The following is a 17,871-nucleotide window of genomic DNA, read 5'->3' as shown; positions in this document are numbered from 1 at the left end:
CAATGGATGCTTTTGATGCTTGTACTGCAGTTAAAGATCAACAAAGTAATATGAAGGCTAATGTCCATTCTTCTGCTTCTTAATCTTCCTCCTATATTTGTTTACCTTCTATGACGGTTTAGTAGGAAGTTTGGAATTAATTAGCATATATAGGAAACGATCATTCTCATGTCTGAATACAGAAATGAAGAATTGATGAAGAAGGTGCAGAGATAGTTGTTATTAACTCTTTTGCAACTATTTAGTCCATTATACCAAAATAAGGTTGCTTACTTGTCCTCTCAAGTTCTATGTGGTAAAATATGATGGATATACAAGCCAAATGTAGAAATCCACCTTAATATGCAGAGATAGATGTTAGCACATGGATAGGGCCCGTCTATGTCCATTCAACCTTATGGGCCAAAAAATCTTGTAACTAGGTAAAGCATGGGCTAACCCCACTAAAGGCAAGGGTGGCCCAACTCGGCCGAAATTACAGTTAAAGATCACAATTTGACTTTGCAATGGGTTCTGATGCTTGTATTGCAGTCAAAGACTACAAGATCAACATAGTAATATGTAGGACAATGTCCATTATTATTTTGCTTATTCTTCCTCCTCCTCTCTTTGGTTACCTTTTAAGATGGTCTAGTAGGAATTTTAGAATTAATTAGCATATATAGGAAATGATCATTCTTAGGTCTCAATACAGATACGAGGAACTAAGGAAGAATGTGCACATATAGGTATTATTACCTTTTTCTGCATCCACTATTAGTCATAATGATGAAAATGACTATGCCAAATTGTAGACTCTTGAAGAAAAAAAGAAATGAAAAAGAGAATAAGATAGAAGAATAAGAGTAGGTCCATATACATTGGCTTACAAAAGTTATTTTCTCATTGTAAACTTTCTCTTGTCTTTTCATCACCACCATTACAACATGTAAAAGCTGCTATATTCTCTCCACATGTTTATGTTTTAGTTTGCTTGACCTCCTAAACACAAAAAAGGTTTATAGGATAATGCTTGGCAACTGGCAACCAATGAATTAAATTTCGATATTATCGCCGATATTTCAGCGATAATATCGTTTTTTTTGGGATATTTTCTCAACATTCCATTTATATTTCGTCAATTTATCAATAATATCCTCGATAATATCGCCGAAATATCAGGATATTTTCGTTCAAATTCAATCTGAAATGGTCAATATATCGATAATATCGCGATATGAAACTGAAAAAGACAAGAAAAATGTTGAAAAGCCTCCATCTTGCGCACAGAGGGATTCGAACCCCCTCCCTTTCTCATCAAAGCCAGCGCCTTATCCAACTCAGTTGTGGCTGAGTTTTTGTTTACACCTTCAACTTGTAATATTTATAAAGTCTTTAAAAATGTCTGCAAGCTAATATTATCTAAGATAAATTTCCATATTAAAAAAATTCCCTAAGAATAAATTTAAGCATATATTTAATGTTATTTATTATTTTATAATGGAGTAGTATTTTGTTGTTGTTATATATTATGGAGTTTTATTATTATTCACTTCGAGTTTTAATATTGTTCATTATATGTGATACTAAGTTTGAATTTTAATAGGAATTATTTCTATGTGGTACTAAGTTACTCATACATTTTATCTTTGTTTTTTTGGTTAAGCTCATATATTTTATCATATGTATCAAGTGTAATATATTGAAGTACATTATTATAACTAAAAAATTATGGTGTGTTTAATTTTCTTTCATTAATTACTACATATTTTCTAAAGTCACAGTGTTTGTCAGGTCGCTACATAATCAACTTAACTCACTCAAACCCACCATGCCATGCATTTCCTTCCAATTTTTTGTGATAAAATAATAGACAATTGACTAAGTAAACATCCTCTAAAGTGTCAATAAAAATTTCCAAGTTTTTCTCATAATTTCCGTGATTTTTATTCAATTTTTATCGATATCGATATTTCCTTGATATTTCCATCGATATATCCGTGTTTTTGGACCACCGATATTTCTGAAACTCCCGATATTTTAGACCTTGCTGACAATAACACTTGCCGATTGCGCAGTTACGTTGTTGTATAATAGTTGCGCATGACCCTCACAACACTACTGCAATGTAATTTCACCAATATGTCTTTACTAAAAATCCATAATTTTTATATGTTAAATTATTGTTTGTATCGTATCTGATTAGCCTCTTTGGTACCAAGAGACCAAAAACAACAAGCATCAGCAAGTTCAATTGCTGATCAAGACCAACAAAGGCCCTCCTAAGACCAAGGACACCTAGCAGCCCCACAAGTGATGTCCACAAGTTCCACATCGAAATATTACCTCAAGGTTCCTCTCATCTCCTTTATAAATAGGGCATTTGCCCAAATGCACAAAATAATAGTAATTTGGCTATTGTACCCTTACTTTACTAAATTACCTACTCACTCTATACTTAGCTAACTTAAGCATAAGAGAGCTTTCGGCCAATACCACACTGGTGCCAAGGTCTCACCGTCTTTGCGCTAAGGAGGTCCATAATCGAAGGCAAGACACCTTTAAGTTGGTCCCATCAGTAATCATCCATTTTTGGGCATCAACAATTATAAATCTTTGTAAAACATAATAAATCATACCTAATACACATCTAAATAAACTCTACTCATCCTAAAAAAATATTTTAAAAAAATTATTGGACAATTTAGACATGTTAAGAGAGTAGTTATCAAGTATTCGATAACTTAGACATAACTCCATATGTACCATATGATATGTTTACTTATATGAAATATGAAAGTCATGAATTGTGTAAATCAATAAACGTGATGGAAGTCAAGAAGCAGAATAATCCTGATGCCCATTTCAGATAACTAAACTAAACATACTAGTAAAGTTGAAAATTTGGGAAACAAAAGGAGAATAACTTTGCAAATTACATAATTGAGAGGGCTCTTCGCACAAAATAAATTTAAAGTACAATAAAAATAAATACAATACGGACTTTAGATCAAGAGGACATATTGCAGAATAGAACATCACACCAAATGGTTCTGTTTGCCTCCTAAGCTCTGATTCCAAGATGCCAGTTTTTTTTTTCAAAACTCCATTTTTCTCTGCATTTTGCAATTAAAAGATGGCGAGAGTCTGTGATAGAGAATCTCTTGCAGGCAAAAATTAAAAACTATGCTGTGTCATTTTGAGGGGCTCTAATTTCGTAGCAAATCAGGAAAAGTCTTTTCCTTGAAATTTCTAAATAAGATGTTTTATTTTGCTTGCTATTCTCCAAATTCTGGTGCAGAAAATGGGTGGTTCAGAAATATGGGAACTCCAAGTCTTGTAGATCCCCTGTTTCTGCTACTCTGTTTTCGACACTTGACCCAACTGCATTAAACAAAACAGAAGATAAAAAATTGGTAAATGTAAGCATAATTTTCGGAGATTCCACATTACAATCATAAAAAAATGGTCATAAACTTCAAAAATAATTTACTTACCATTCCATAATTTTCCATTTGAGATAATTCATCTTTGTCAGTTTGCTCATTCTGGGGGTTTTTTTTTCTTCTGGTTTACTCTGGTTCAAAAATGAAATTTAAATACAGGAAAAGAAAGAGCTTTTATTTTATTTTATTTGCCTAACTAAAGTCCATCCAGGCAAAAGTGAAAACGGTGGATTTCTTTTCCGGCAGAGCTAAAAGGTAAAAGAAAATGAGATTATTCATCAAGCAGGAGACAAAAGCAAGTCAAAGAAACGTACCAAAAATACCATGCGCAACTCAGTATCTGTTTTCTGAAAGTGAACAGAGAAAAGAAAAAGAAATAAAAGTAAAAGAAAAGCGTTTGGTATAATTGCCTTATCTTTTTCGGACTGTTTATTATGCAGAGAGAGGAATTATAATACGCAATTGGGGTTGTTGACGCGTGCAGACATGGTCTCCTCTCTTAGCTGATAAACGTTACCTACTTTGTTAACGTATTGATAGAGAAGTGCCAAACGTTGTGAGGGTGGAAGCTTTTTGGGTAGGTGGAGGTCTTATCCTTGAAGCAAAAAAACCAAAAAGCTTTTATTTTTATCTCTTCTTCTCTTCATTGCCTTCTGGGAAAGTTTCAGAATTTGGGTTTTGAGGAGGGTCAGTAATTGGGTTGCATAGCTATATTTTGGAGATCATTTGTGAGGATTGGGTTTGGTTGGCTAGATGGGTTCATATGGAAAACTTGCAAAGAGGGCTGTGGAGACTGAGATGCCGATCATGGTTCAGGTATTCAGGCAAAAACTCCAACTGGGTTTTTTGTAATTCTTTGAACTAAATCTGCTTTATCTCCAAATTTTGGGTCTTCTTCTTTGGGTGTGAATTGTTTGTGGTGTAGTTCCAAAGTATATGTTTTGGTGAAAATGGTAGTTGTTTTTGCAGATACAACAATTGTTTCGAGGAGCCAAGAATGCTATGTCACTGGCCCAGGTTTGTTTCTCTTATCCCAAGGACTAAAATCTCATTTTGATTGGTTTTATGTTTTGCTGTAACCATGGAGGCATTGAGAAGTGAAAATGATTTTTTATTTGGTTTTGGCGTTGAGATAAATGATAAACCCAAGTTATTGGACAATGAAAACCGTTTAGTTTGTTCTTTGAGGGTGAGGGCGTGTTTGGTGCTGATTCTGATTGCTGGAAACGATGAATGTGATACAAAAGAGGCATTTGATAATTCATGTTAGAATGAGTGTTTGACTAGGAAGCTATGCACCTAAAGAGTGAACAAGCTCTTTGTGTGTGCATATCTGGTTTACTTTTCTGGCTGTAAATACTTTTTAAGAAACACAAAATGAGAGAAGAATTGCAACCTTTTCCTATAGTAGTTTTTGTGCCAATATTTTAATAATTGAAACATGCATCTTTCAAGTTGAAAACTATTATAGAGAACCAAATAACATATCTCTGAAATCATGACTAATTGGAGCCAGTCCGTTCCAATTGTCAAACATGAGCCAACTTGTTAACTTAATGAAATAAAACACTCTATTTTGTTATATGTTAATTTATGTTCACCAAATTCCTGACCAATTTTTTAATCTATATTTTGCCAAATCTGCTAACTTGTTTATGTTATTTTTATTTATCTATTTTTTAACGGAGGGTTGCATTATATGCATGCATGCCAGAACGGATGTTCTAAAAAGCAGTTTGAATTTGTTCATCACATTGGAGTTTTCTTGCATCACTGCTTATTTTATGTGTTCTCTATCCCTTAGTTAGGTTTGGAAAATAGGCTTAAATGTTCATTTGGTTGAAATGTGCTGTAGGGAGTAGTTCACTGGCAACCACCCAAACAGGCTTTGGATAAGGTGAAAGAACTTGTATGGGAGCCTTCAATTAGTCGTTACGGTTTTGATGAAGGTATACTTGAACTCAGGGAGGCATTGGTAAAAAAGGTATGATTAGAAATAGTTCAGTGTTTCTCCTAATTATGATCGATTTTAATCTCTTAATACGGTTGAGATACTTGGGGTTCTCTGTTCAATGTTATATTCGAATAATATATGGCTTGTCATATTCTGTTTTATATGTCATTATTAACAATTACCCTTTAGGGACTATGCCAAGGATTGTTGTCTTTGTCTGAGATCAATATTTTTGAAAATATGACAATGCAACTACAAATTTATAACATCTTTTATCATCTCTTTTTTTTTTCCCTTCTTTATTTTGCAGTTGCATAATGAAAATAAGTTGTACAAATCTTCAGTGATGGTTACTTCAGGTGCAAATCAGGTGATTATCATTGTATTTTATGTTGTGTATTTGCATATAAAAAAAGAACAAATATCTTTATCTTGAAAAGAAACCAAAGTTAAGTTTGGAAAGGCAAATTATTTGTTTTATAATTTGTGCAACTTAGCAGCCGAAATGAGGAGTAAATTGACTTCCCTGCTAAACTTCGAGTGATTAGCACCTATTAGGATAAAAATAAAATATTTCTCTGGAAAATTGTGTTGCCCGGTGAATTTCATATTTGCAGCTGTAGCACCATCTGATTCAGACACATAACCTTAAAAAAATCATACATTATGGTCATCTTTGCAATTTATTTTGATCTCTAGTTGCTCAGCCTTTTGAATATGACAACAAATATTGAGTTTTATAGAACTCATTTCAAGAAATCTGGGATAACTTTGTAACAATTTCAATGCAGGCATTTGTGAACCTTGTTCTTACATTGTGTGATTCCGGGGATTCTGTGGTTATGTTTGCACCATACTACTTCAATGCCTACATGTCCTTCCAGATGACCGGAGTCACTAATATATTGGTGGGTCCTAGCCACCCAGAGACACTTTACCCAGATGCAGGTGAGAAGCTTAATGAACTTCTCATTGCAGAGGGACATAAAAGAATGACAACATTTTTGAACTTCCATCGAATGATATTTCTACTCTTTCTATCTGGATATAAATATAAGCACACAGTATCAGAAAGGGTGTAATGTTTGCCATTGGTCGAATCAAGTAAAAAGGCTTGTTATCTTCTGTTGTCATTGCATGATAAATTGTGACTGCTGCATATATTTAGTTCCCCTGTCTAATCACTTATATTGAGACTGCTAAAGTATCATAACATATTACATTAGGTTCGTGATAAATTATTGGTGCATTCCAACAGTCCATCTTGGACGTGCTGGGGCAGGCATGATAGTTACAACTTGGATCATTTGTCATGCATTGGATTGTCTGATTGCTTCTATGCATAATTAAGGTACATTATACATATAAGTTGCATCTTCTATTGATGCCCCATAAATAGGTGGGCTTGTGCTTGATGTTAGATTAAAATTGAACGAATTAAAAGGGGCACACAAATTCTCTACCAGGTGGATTGGAGAATTAATATGTTTGTGGAATTTGAGATAAAGCAATGTGATTGACTGTAGAGTATGTCCAGTGAATATTCTTTCTTTACATCATATATACTACTTTGTTATTTCAGACTGGTTGGAGAAAACCTTATCGGAAACAAAGCCAACCCCAAAACTTGTTACGGTTGTTAATCCTGGCAACCCAAGTGGAACCTATATTCCGGACCCTCTTCTTAAGGTCTCTCTCTCTCTCTCTCTCTCAATTCGTGTCTATGTACAAAAGAGTTTGCTGTTGTGATTGTGTATGCATACAAAAAAGTTTGTTGTGTTGATTGAGTGAATAAACTGTTTGGTTTCTTAGAGATATTCTATATGCTTTTCTTATTTTCTTTCCTCTCTTTGTGAGTAGAGGATTTCAGATATTTGTAGAGACGCTGGATCATGGCTTGTTGTGGATAATACATACGAGTAAGTGTATTAAATTTTATCTGATTGGAAATGCTGCAATAATATGTTCTTAAGTCATTATTTTGCTGACTTGATGACATGGATTTATATGATTCTCATCTAGAATTTGGTCCATGTTCAAACATGGGTGTATTCATTGGTATAAATCTCAGGGCACACACATAACATTGCCTGTGGGTTCCCTTTTAGGAGGAATGGAAGTTACTCTGATCAAAATCTCAGTTGATTTCATGGCAACAATGATGGTGATCCTTGCATCTGTTTTTGTCCATGAAACTTCACTGACTATTAAAAAAGTTTGACATTGTGAACTGCATACTACATTCAAGTTTTTTTCTAATTTGATTAGCATGCAAATTGATCTGGAGTTTTTGTACGAGGAATTATGTAAAGATATGTGAAGATTGGGCCTGAGATCCATTATAGTACAGAAGGAAAGCAAAAGATGAAATAAAATAGAATAGCAAAAGAAGGAAGAGGCTGTAAGTTGGTTTGATTCTTCCATTCTATTGAAAATAAAAATAACCTGAACCATTTGGCCTTCTCCCCCTGACATCTTTTGAATATCTCCAAGTTTAAAGATTCTGAGCTTTACTGAAGTGAATGTTTACTCAGATGACTTTTTGCCTATAATTGGATTGAGATGTTTGGATGCCAGGGAAAATGGATTTACAAAAGTGACAGGAATACTGTTTAGAAAACCTTAATTGGGCAGTGTGTCCAACTGAGCATTTGAATAGGTTACTGTAGCTTTAAAAAGGGGGAGCCTACAGATTTCTCTGTCCTTATCAAAGTTCTTTGAAGAAAGCCTTTTATAATCTCTCTACATTATGGACCCACAGTAATGTCAGTCCATAACTTTCTTGAATAGCAGTTATGTGAGTTTGCCCTTTGCTTCAGCAGAGGTTAGTTTGTCTCGGTTATATTGCCTAGTACCTATATACACTTATATTAATAGTTGAAGTCCACTGAGTTCAAAATTTTAACGTGTAAATAGGTTTTAATACATTCCATTTGCACTAGATTGGGTCCATCAAGAATGACATATATACCAAATTGATGACTTATTTACCTGAGTACTCTTGAGTGTATTCAAAGAAACATCTTTTTCTTCTTTCCTTTTCACCAGTGGTGTCGGATTGTTAACTGCTTTTGATTGAAGAATTAATGTGTTAAATGTTTGCTTCTGAAGCATCCAAGAGTACATGTGGGTTTTAAAGTTTGATTTTGCAGGTATTTTATGTATGATGATTTGAAACACACATGTGTGGAGGGAAATCACATAGTCAACATTTTTTCCTTCTCGAAAGCTTATGGGATGATGGGATGGCGAGTTGGATATGTAAGAAATACTTCTTATCTCTTATGCTTGTTAAGTTGATAGAGCTGGTTTGAAAACGAATTTGAGTTTTGCTTTCATTCAGTAAGGTATAGAGCTTGCATCTTGCTAGCTGATAATTACCTTCAAGTTTCTTGTGGTAGTGTATTCTGACAAAGAAAATCAGCTAAATCAACATGAGTCAAAAGGTCATTTATGGGCAATCACCTTATCAAATAGCCATTTAACCAATCAAATATTTTTGACATTTCCTTGCATGAACATGAGTCATAGAAGTTTTGATCGATCTTGAAATGGTCAAGGTTGTTCTCTTTGAACTAAATATTTGATAACATATGTATGCATGAGTAAGCATTGCTGATTCAAGCCAATTGATGAATTTATGCAGATAGCATACCCATCAGAAGTAGAGGGTTTTGCTACCCAACTCCTCAAAGTTCAAGATAACATTCCCATCTGTGCGTCAATAATTTCACAGCACCTTGCGCTCCACTCATTGGAAATGGGACCCGAATGGGTCACTGAACGAGTGAAAGGTCTTGTCAAGAATAAAAATATTGTTCTAGAAGCGCTCTCCCCTCTCGGAAAAGATGCTGTTAAAGGTGGAGAAGGTGCTATATACTTGTGGGCAAAGCTTCCAGACAAATATGTAGATGACAATAAATTTGTTCACTGGCTTGCTCACAGGCATGGGGTGGTGGTGATCCCCGGAAGTGCGTGTGGGTGCCCAGGAAATGTGAGAATCTCCTTTGGTGGCTTGCTAGAGGATGACTGCAAAGCTGCCGCAGAAAGGCTGAGGAGAGGGTTAGAAGAATTGATCAGAGATGGAATGGTTCAGTAACTTTAACTATTGCATTTAATTCAACATTGAAATGGAAGTCTATTTGCCAGTTTACACAAGTTTGAAACTGGTTCTTTGGAATAATGGAGGGTCTGCTGCCAGCAAAAGAATTAGAGTAATTTCAATGAAGTAGGCAATGCCTAAGTTCTAACATGTGCTTGTATTGTTATTGTACACATTGATCTTTAAAATACATGCAATACATGGTTCAAAAATGTTCACATATATATGGTCATATATTTCTTTTCCTTTTGTTTGAACTATTTCTGCATTGGAAACAATCATTTTGAAAAATTGTGTCAAATTCCCAGAATGAAAGTAGAAGCTACCACAGCCCTGGTTGCTCCTGTATGTATGGTAGACAATTTTGACTGTGTTACAATAGTAAGCTGTGTAGTGCCATCATAAGTTGTGCCTCTATTAGTCTAAACTCTTTCATGCTGACACCAAAATAAGGTTTCTTTGAGAATGATTGTGTTTTCTGTTGATATGTTTATTTACTAGGATGGGTATTATAATTATTGTAATTCTTGACTTCCTCTTGACACACACATGGGTAATTTCAACTCATGACTTCTCTAGTGTCTGCTAACACTAACGAAATTGAAAAGTATGTGGTGTTCATGTTACAATTCGTAATCCAATACTTTAAAAACCATGAACTAGATTGATGAAGGGTAGGTAGCCATACTCATTTATTCTCTCTCCTAGTTGCGAAGAGTGTGTATAAGTACTCTACCACTAAAGTTATAAGATTTAACATTTGGTAGAAGTTACAAGATTTAACATTTCAAGAGTCATCGATAACTTAAACAAATTGAAAGAAAAAGAAACTTATTTTTTCCTTTTTGACACAAGGGTGGGTTGGGAACTAGAAAGAAACCTTAATTTGAAATATTTAAGAATGAGTTTGCCAATTGCCACCATACCTCTTCAAAAAATGAAAAAAAAGAAGAAAAAGGAAAAAGCAAAAAGAAAGAAAATGAGTAGAAATCATGAAACGGGTATTGGGTTGGGTCATTGTGGGCCCATATTTTTTTAATACTGAACAAGCTGTTGTGTTCAAACTTCGGTTGGGCGGGCCCTACATACTCAACAACAACCACAACCAATCTCACACACCAACATAGCCCAACCCCGTAACGACTAAATACCAAGGACAATTTGGTCAATTCACAAATTCCTCTCCTCCCCAACCTGGAAACGTTTAAACGGCGACGTCAAAAGCCCCTGGGCTGCTTCATCGTCCTAGAGAAAGACAGAGGGTTCTAAAGAGAGAAACTGTTGAGTTCGAGTTTGAGCTTCTTCTTCCTCAGTACATGAACCCTAATTGTGCGGAACCCTAGAAATCAGAGCCAGCGAGCGAGAGAGTGAAAGAGAGAGAATGGTGGGGCCAACTCTGGTGGGTCTGCAAGACCACCTGAAGCTGGCAAGAGAGTACGCAATGGAAGGGCTCTACGATACCTCCTTGATCTTCTTTGATGGTGGCATTGCTCAGATCAACAAGTACATTTCTTTATTTATTTTTTTAATTTTTGTGCTCTTTCCTTTTTCCTTTTCGTTACAAGTTTATCTGTCTCGGATATGTGTGCAAATTTCTAGGTTTTGGTTGGTCATTCTTTTGAAATTTGAGCGTATATGGAATTGCATTTTTGGGCTCTGTTTGATTCATGCGGACCTCAAGATTTGGTTTTTCTAGCTACATTTTCCTACATCTTTTCAATGGATAACCAATCTTCCGGGAAAATGTCCATTCGTTTTGATTGTTTTGTGATAATTGAAAGTGTTGGAGGTGGAAAGAGAATTTTTGGGCATTCTTCGAAGGAAATTTTTGTTAATGAGTGCCAGAGGCCCTTTACTTTTATTTTTCTGATTTGTATATGAAAATGAACAAATGAGAAAAGAATTAGTCCTACTGATTATTACTATCGCATTCTGAAGGAACTGACTATCTACTTTCAGGGTGTCGGAAACCATGAATTAATTGATGAAGTAGAGATTACAAACATGAAATTTGAACTATATAGAGCTTTCCTAAACCATGAGATTGCAACATTTGCACAATTTCAATGTTTTCAAGTTTGAACTATTTGAGCTAAGAAACAACTTTTATAAAATGATTAAATTTGAACTAGATTGAGCAAAAAATTAACTTTATAAGGTTATGATTTTCGCTTTTATTAATCCACAAGGGGTATGAGTTGTGCAAGAAAACTATTTGGGAGAGGGTTGGGGGGATTCCATATGCCTACTGCAAGGGGTGCAGTTGATTTGCCCTGACAAGAATATGCTTTGGATTTTTTTTTTAATGTGTATTCATTTACATGACAACTGGGGAAAAGTGGAGAGGATGATGTTTTCCCAGTTCTCATTATCAAATAGCATCCAAAGATTAATAGGGTTAAAAAATTTCTTTGTAGAAGTTTTTTGTATATATTCTACCAAAACAGCGTGATGGGCCTTTGCCAGACTATGATCTGTTTTGAATGTATCATTGGAGTTCTATGATTTATAGCATTAATTTTGTGATTATTGTTCCTCCCTAAGTTTACTTGGCAGAGATTTGAATATCTTATTTGCTTCCAGGCACCTAAACACGCTTGATGATCCATTGATTCGCTCGAAATGGATGAATGTAAAGAAAGCACTTACCGAGGAGGCAGAGGTTGTGAAACAATTAGATGCAGAGAGAAGAGCATTTAAGGAAAGTCCCTTGGGCCGACGCCCTTCGTCGCCTCCAATTCATGCTAAGTCGTCATTTGTTTTTCAACCCTTAGATGAATACCCAACTTCTTCTGGTTTGCCCATGGATGATCCTGATGTGTGGAGGCCACCAAGTCGGGACACTACAGGTAGAAGACCTGGAAAGGCTGGCCCAGGTGGTATGAGGAAGTCACCACAAGATGCAACTTGGGCTCGTGGCTCTGCTACAAGAACAGGCACACCTGGCCGTGGTACAAAGGCTGGTGGATCAAGTAGGTCTAACTCAGCGGTTCGAACATCTACTACTGGAAAGAAAGGCACTGGTTCCGGCAAATCTAGCAAGGCAGATTCAGCGGTAAGTTCTATCAATAATCATTATTCAAATACCCATCACTAGTTAATTATGGTGTGCTAAAAACTTTTGTCTTGATATCATTTGCTTCATATTTCCTTTTTGCAAGGTGATGGAAAACTATGACCTGGTGTCGTAGTTTTTAGCATCAAAGTTTGAATCTATAGTTTCAGTATCTTTCATTGTCCTGCAGACTGATTTGTTTTTGAAATTTTTAGAATGGTGATGCTGAAGATGGAAAGTCAAAGAGGTCACAGTACGAGGGACCGGATCCTGATTTGGCTGAAATGCTTGAAAGGGATGTGCTGGAAACCAGTCCTGGAGTGAGATGGGATGATGTTGCTGGTTTGACTGAAGCAAAAAGACTTCTAGAGGAAGCTGTTGTGCTTCCTTTGTGGATGCCTGAATATTTTCAGGTATTGTTGAATTGAAACTCAATTATGATAATGGTATCTTGGGTACATGGCTATTTGCATGCGATCTTTCCTATGTTATCACTTAAGTTTCGTTAACAAGCTGCACTTCCTTAGGATCTTACTTTGAATTGTGTAGCTACTTTTTGTATGGTTGTTGTTGTTCTGGAATATATTTGACGACATTGAAACGAATCCAAATGAAAGTAGTTACATTAGTATGACCCAAATAGTGTTCACATCTGTACTTTGAAAAAGCAGGCTTTAATTTGTATCTACTTTACATTTCTGCATTTCAGTGAAGCAATTGATTCTTATTCTACATGCTGAAATGTCTCTATCCAGATGGTCCATTCTTCAGATTGAACTTATTTCTTCTTTGCTTGCAGGGAATTAGGAGGCCATGGAAGGGTGTTCTTATGTTCGGTCCTCCTGGAACTGGGAAGACGTTACTTGCTAAAGCTGTTGCTACTGAGTGTGGAACAACTTTTTTCAATGTCTCGTCTGCTACTTTAGCTTCAAAATGGCGTGGAGAGAGTGAACGTATGGTACGGTGCTTATTTGATCTTGCAAGAGCTTATGCGCCGAGTACAATATTCATTGATGAAATTGATTCACTTTGCAATTCCCGGGGGTAAGATTTTAATCTAGTTTTACATAAATATCTTAATTAACTTCTCAGATGTTATTGCATGTATGTTATATTCGTGGAAAACTTACATATGCATGAGGCATCTTTTCTTGCGTTGACCCAAATTCAAAACCTCAATTTCTCTAGGGCATCAGGGGAGCATGAGTCATCCAGAAGGGTGAAATCTGAACTTCTAGTTCAGGTTGATGGGGTCAACAATACTGGCACAAATGAAGATGGTACTCGTAAAATAGTGATGGTTCTGGCCGCTACTAACTTTCCATGGGACATAGATGAGGCACTCAGGTTGGCCCTTATTTTGTTGTATTTATGTTTCAGTCTCCTAGCCTTCAAATTTGAGTTGGAAAGAGTTTATGTGGTCAGCTGTGTGTATATTGCATCTTGCCAATGGACTACGCCTGTTCGCTCTTGATGTATCTAACCTAGTGTTACTCATTCAGGAGGAGGCTGGAGAAGCGTATATATATTCCGCTACCAAATTTTGAGAGCCGTAAAGCCCTTATTCGGATAAATTTGAAATCTGTCGAGGTAACAACTGACTACGAATATTGTATTATTGTTATGTTATTGTAGTCAAACCGTAATTTGAGCAAGTAAATTTTTCTCATACATGTTATTATAAAAAATAAACAAATGTTATGTTTATTTCCAAGGTTTGTGTGGAAATTGCTTCTAATTATTCCTATTTATCTGCATCAGGTGGCTCAGGACGTAGATATTGATGATGTGGCTCGCAGAACAGAGGGATATAGTGGTGATGATCTCACAAATGTTTGCCGGGATGCTTCTCTGAATGGGATGAGGCGCAAAATAGCTGGAAAGACGCGTGAAGAGATTAAGAGCATGTCCAAGGATGATATCTCAAAGGATCCCGTTGCCATGTGTGACTTCGAAGAAGCCTTGCGGAAGGTCCAGCGGAGTGTTTCTCAAGCTGATATTGAACGGCATGAGAAATGGTTTAACGAATTTGGATCAGGATAGATCTTATCAGCGCATATTGTAGGTGATAAATTGATGCACTGCATGGTCGAGTTTCTGAGTGATTGTGTCTTGTTTTCCTTGATCTTTTCCTTTGTATTTAGGCATAAATTTATTTGTGCATTCCAAGTGTTGGAAAGGTGTCATAGTGTTGTGCCATTTTGTATCTGTAACCGTGCCTGAGTATATAATCTGCTTCATACTACTAATACACTGCAAATTTCATTCAATGATTTATAATTTGACATTCAGTAAGAGAATGATACAACATCCTTATGATTGAATGTATCTGCTATCATCAAAACATTTTTCATGGGCCAATTCCGAAGCCAAAATGGCCTACAAGCAGGGAAATATTTTAGGCGGGAAGGGAAGGTACAGTGCCACGTGATACTAATCCATGTGTCATAATATGGATTAATTGATGGACGACGTGGTTGATACTTCATGGATCTAGGGTGCAATATCAATGAATAGATATACATATATATATATATATATTATAACATGAGTGGATTGACAAAGCTACTTGATCGGATCTGAAGGGTTTTGGTTTTGATTTGTTTTGTTTTTCTAAGACACCTGTTCCTCGAACCCATCTTCCGAGTTTGAGCACTTGGTTGCATCAATTGATTGGGACGGCTAAAGTTCCTTGGCTGGACGGACCTAAAAATTTGGCTGCGTTTTAAAACCTAAAACAAAAGAATCGAGTTAAGAAAAAAATGTCTTTGGTGATGATCCAATGCCCCAAGCTGGCTTTTCATAGACAAAAAAAAAAAAAAAAGAGTGTGAAACAGAAAAAAGGCGGCAATATGGGTGCATTTTGAGGGAGCATATTGCCACAACCACAACACTAAACCACCTTTATAAATAAAATTTCTGTTTCCAACTTAATTAAGTTGCTCCACCAACCTTGTCTCATCTCACAACAAAGATCATGGGAACCTTCAATTTCAATCTCAATATCATTTCTTTTCTTCTTCTCCTTGCCCTCTTCACCTTGTATCCAACTACAATCATTTCCACACAGTTGAGTTCACCAAACTCACTAGGAGGTAAAATAGATAGCAACCTATTTGCCCTTGAAATTAATTAACTTGGTTTGATTTGATATATGTAGATTTTAATTCAAATTTGTATTATTGGGTTTAAGTTGGATTTGGGTTTTGAGCAAATGGTGTTTTTGTTTGATATTTAACTTTTGTTGTGGTGGTGATGATAATGTGGCATGCATGGCAGATATTGAATGTCAGTATATAAATTGTGGGGAAGGAGTATGCAAGGCTTCTAATGAGACACTGCTTGGTTTTGACTGTGAATGCAATCCTGGTTGGGTAAAGATCCACGTTGGTCTATTGAGCCTCCCCACTTGTGTTCCAAACTGTGAGTCTCTCTCTCTCTCTCAAATGTAAATGCTTGCCATTCAAGTGTTTAGAAGCATTTACCCTTATATTTAAGATTTTAAGTTCAATTCTCCATTCCCAAATATCGCTTGTATAGAAAAAATGTAAATACTTTAGAGATAAATTAAGTTGCCTTTTAAGTTTTAGTTTTTTTTTTTTAGTACAAGCGGTAGTCACACACACACAACCAAGATGTCATGGGAATTCGAACCTGGGACCTCTGATCTGCACTACAAATCAAGGCCCTTAAGTGTTAGTTTAATGTATAAATGAATTACCATTATGTATCAATGTTTAAAACAGTTGCTACATTCATTGGTCGATCCAAATTTACACCTAGTTTTGAAGGAAAATTATGTCATAAGAATATTTTTTTGAAAGATATTACGTGTGTTGAATTGTCAAAATGTGAATCCAAATCATACATTTAAGCGTAATTTTTTTCTTCTAACTAACAATGTTGATTTACAACTTAGCAAACCATATTTTCTAATAAGAGAAAGTTGATCATATAGTCACCTTATTGATGTGAATTTTTGGTACTGTAACTGTAATCTGGCACTTTGCAAATATTACAGGGGCAGGCTAGCTGTAATATAATATAATCAATCGGCTGTCACATTTTGCTGGCATTAAAATAGTAAAAGGACGCTAATTACAAGAAGATTGTGATTTGGTTAAATACAAAAAGATAAATAATTTTTTTGTCATTGTTTCAATCGACATGTGAACATGAGTGGAATTACCACAAGGGCTACATCCCCAGTGAGGTTTTTGGGATAAAAAAAATATTAAACTTATATATTTACCTTCTTTCATATATAATTCAGTATGTATTAACCTGTAAAGTCAAAAACATCCATTTTTTTTTAATGAAATTAGTTGCATGACAATAATAAAAATACATATTAAAATAGGTAAACTTTTAATTATGTTGTTGAACATATTTTTATTTTGATAATATATGGTTTTAGCTCAAATAATAAAGATCATTTTCCCTCACCCAATATCGCTTGTATTCAAAGAATTTATTATTATTATTATTATTATTAGAAATTAGTCAATTGAGCTATGAGCTAACATGGTTTATTATATAATTTAATGTATACTTTTATTTCTATAAAAATTAGAGATTTTTTTTTTTGGTGCTGATTTTCTCACTCACTCCCCCTTTGTTACTTACACTCCATTTTGTTTTTTAATACTTTTTTTTACTATAATATATAATTTCAACAAAGAGAATGTAAGTGAACGAAAAAATAATGGAAAAATAAACTCCCTTTATTTTTTAATCACAAGTTACTAACATAATTTTTCCTTTTTACTCTTCCCCTAATTATGGAATGGCAATCCACTGACAAAATAAACCATTTCAGCATGGACTTTTAATCTGCCTTATTTTTGGAGTATTGCTACTTTTACTATAGGTAAATTAGAATTGCGGATGCTCTAGACACCAGAGAAGTAGGTTCAGAAATTCACCCGCTCCATGCCACAATTGAATTTCCACTTTGATTATTCTTTTAATATATAGAGGCACAATGATTGGTTTCATATATGATGATTATTTGCAGGCACGATTAATTTCCAGTGTGATGAATCTCCCTCACCACCCGCACCACCTGCTCCTCTAATTCCGCCAAAAGGTGATATAGCAAAATTATTCGTTTACCATGCATAAATGCATTTTCACTTCGAAAAGACTGAAAACAAGTAATGCTATACATATCACATTTTTATTCGTTTACCATGCATAAATACTTCCACTTTATTTTTCATGCATTAACAATGAAAATTAATTTCCAGGCTGTGCTCTTGTTTGGTGTGGTGATGGAACCTGCGTAACCAATGGAAGTGGATACGCATGCCAATGCCCTCAAGGCTCATGGAAC

At 35.3% G+C, this 17,871-nt stretch overlaps 2 protein-coding genes and 1 long non-coding RNA gene across 3 annotated transcripts; 2 read left to right on the top strand and 1 right to left on the bottom strand.

The window, feature by feature from the left end:
• Positions 1-3,224: 3,224 nt before the first annotated feature.
• On the bottom strand, positions 3,225-3,879 carry LOC103328003 (uncharacterized). The gene is made up of 3 exons (XR_513828.2): positions 3,740-3,879; positions 3,477-3,556; positions 3,225-3,363 (listed from the first exon to the last, which is right to left on the bottom strand). It is a non-coding gene; the product is annotated as an uncharacterized LOC103328003 (long non-coding RNA).
• On the top strand, positions 3,871-9,738 carry LOC103328004 (Pyridoxal phosphate (PLP)-dependent transferases superfamily protein). The gene is made up of 9 exons (XM_016793875.2): positions 3,871-4,241; positions 4,395-4,442; positions 5,281-5,409; positions 5,690-5,749; positions 6,171-6,327; positions 6,962-7,068; positions 7,240-7,298; positions 8,532-8,640; positions 9,026-9,738. The coding sequence occupies exons 1-9, from the start codon at positions 4,179-4,181 to the stop codon at positions 9,476-9,478; spliced, it is 1,185 nt and encodes a 394-aa protein (XP_016649361.2). The 5' UTR covers positions 3,871-4,178; the 3' UTR covers positions 9,479-9,738.
• An 868-nt stretch (positions 9,739-10,606) lies between these two features.
• ERH3 (P-loop containing nucleoside triphosphate hydrolases superfamily protein) lies at positions 10,607-14,836 on the top strand. The gene is made up of 7 exons (XM_016794058.2): positions 10,607-10,984; positions 12,065-12,536; positions 12,752-12,949; positions 13,336-13,580; positions 13,725-13,883; positions 14,039-14,126; positions 14,298-14,836. The coding sequence occupies exons 1-7, from the start codon at positions 10,863-10,865 to the stop codon at positions 14,577-14,579; spliced, it is 1,566 nt and encodes a 521-aa protein (XP_016649544.2). The 5' UTR covers positions 10,607-10,862; the 3' UTR covers positions 14,580-14,836.
• The last annotated feature ends 3,035 nt before the right edge of the window (positions 14,837-17,871 follow it).

Source organism: Prunus mume, linkage group LG4 (genome assembly GCF_029339155.1).
Source record: "Prunus mume cultivar Tortuosa linkage group LG4, ASM2933915v1, whole genome shotgun sequence".
Taxonomy (NCBI): domain Eukaryota; kingdom Viridiplantae; phylum Streptophyta; class Magnoliopsida; order Rosales; family Rosaceae; genus Prunus; species Prunus mume.
The sequence above is the reverse complement of the archived record's forward strand: the minus strand, read 5'-3'. Positions and strand labels throughout refer to the sequence as shown.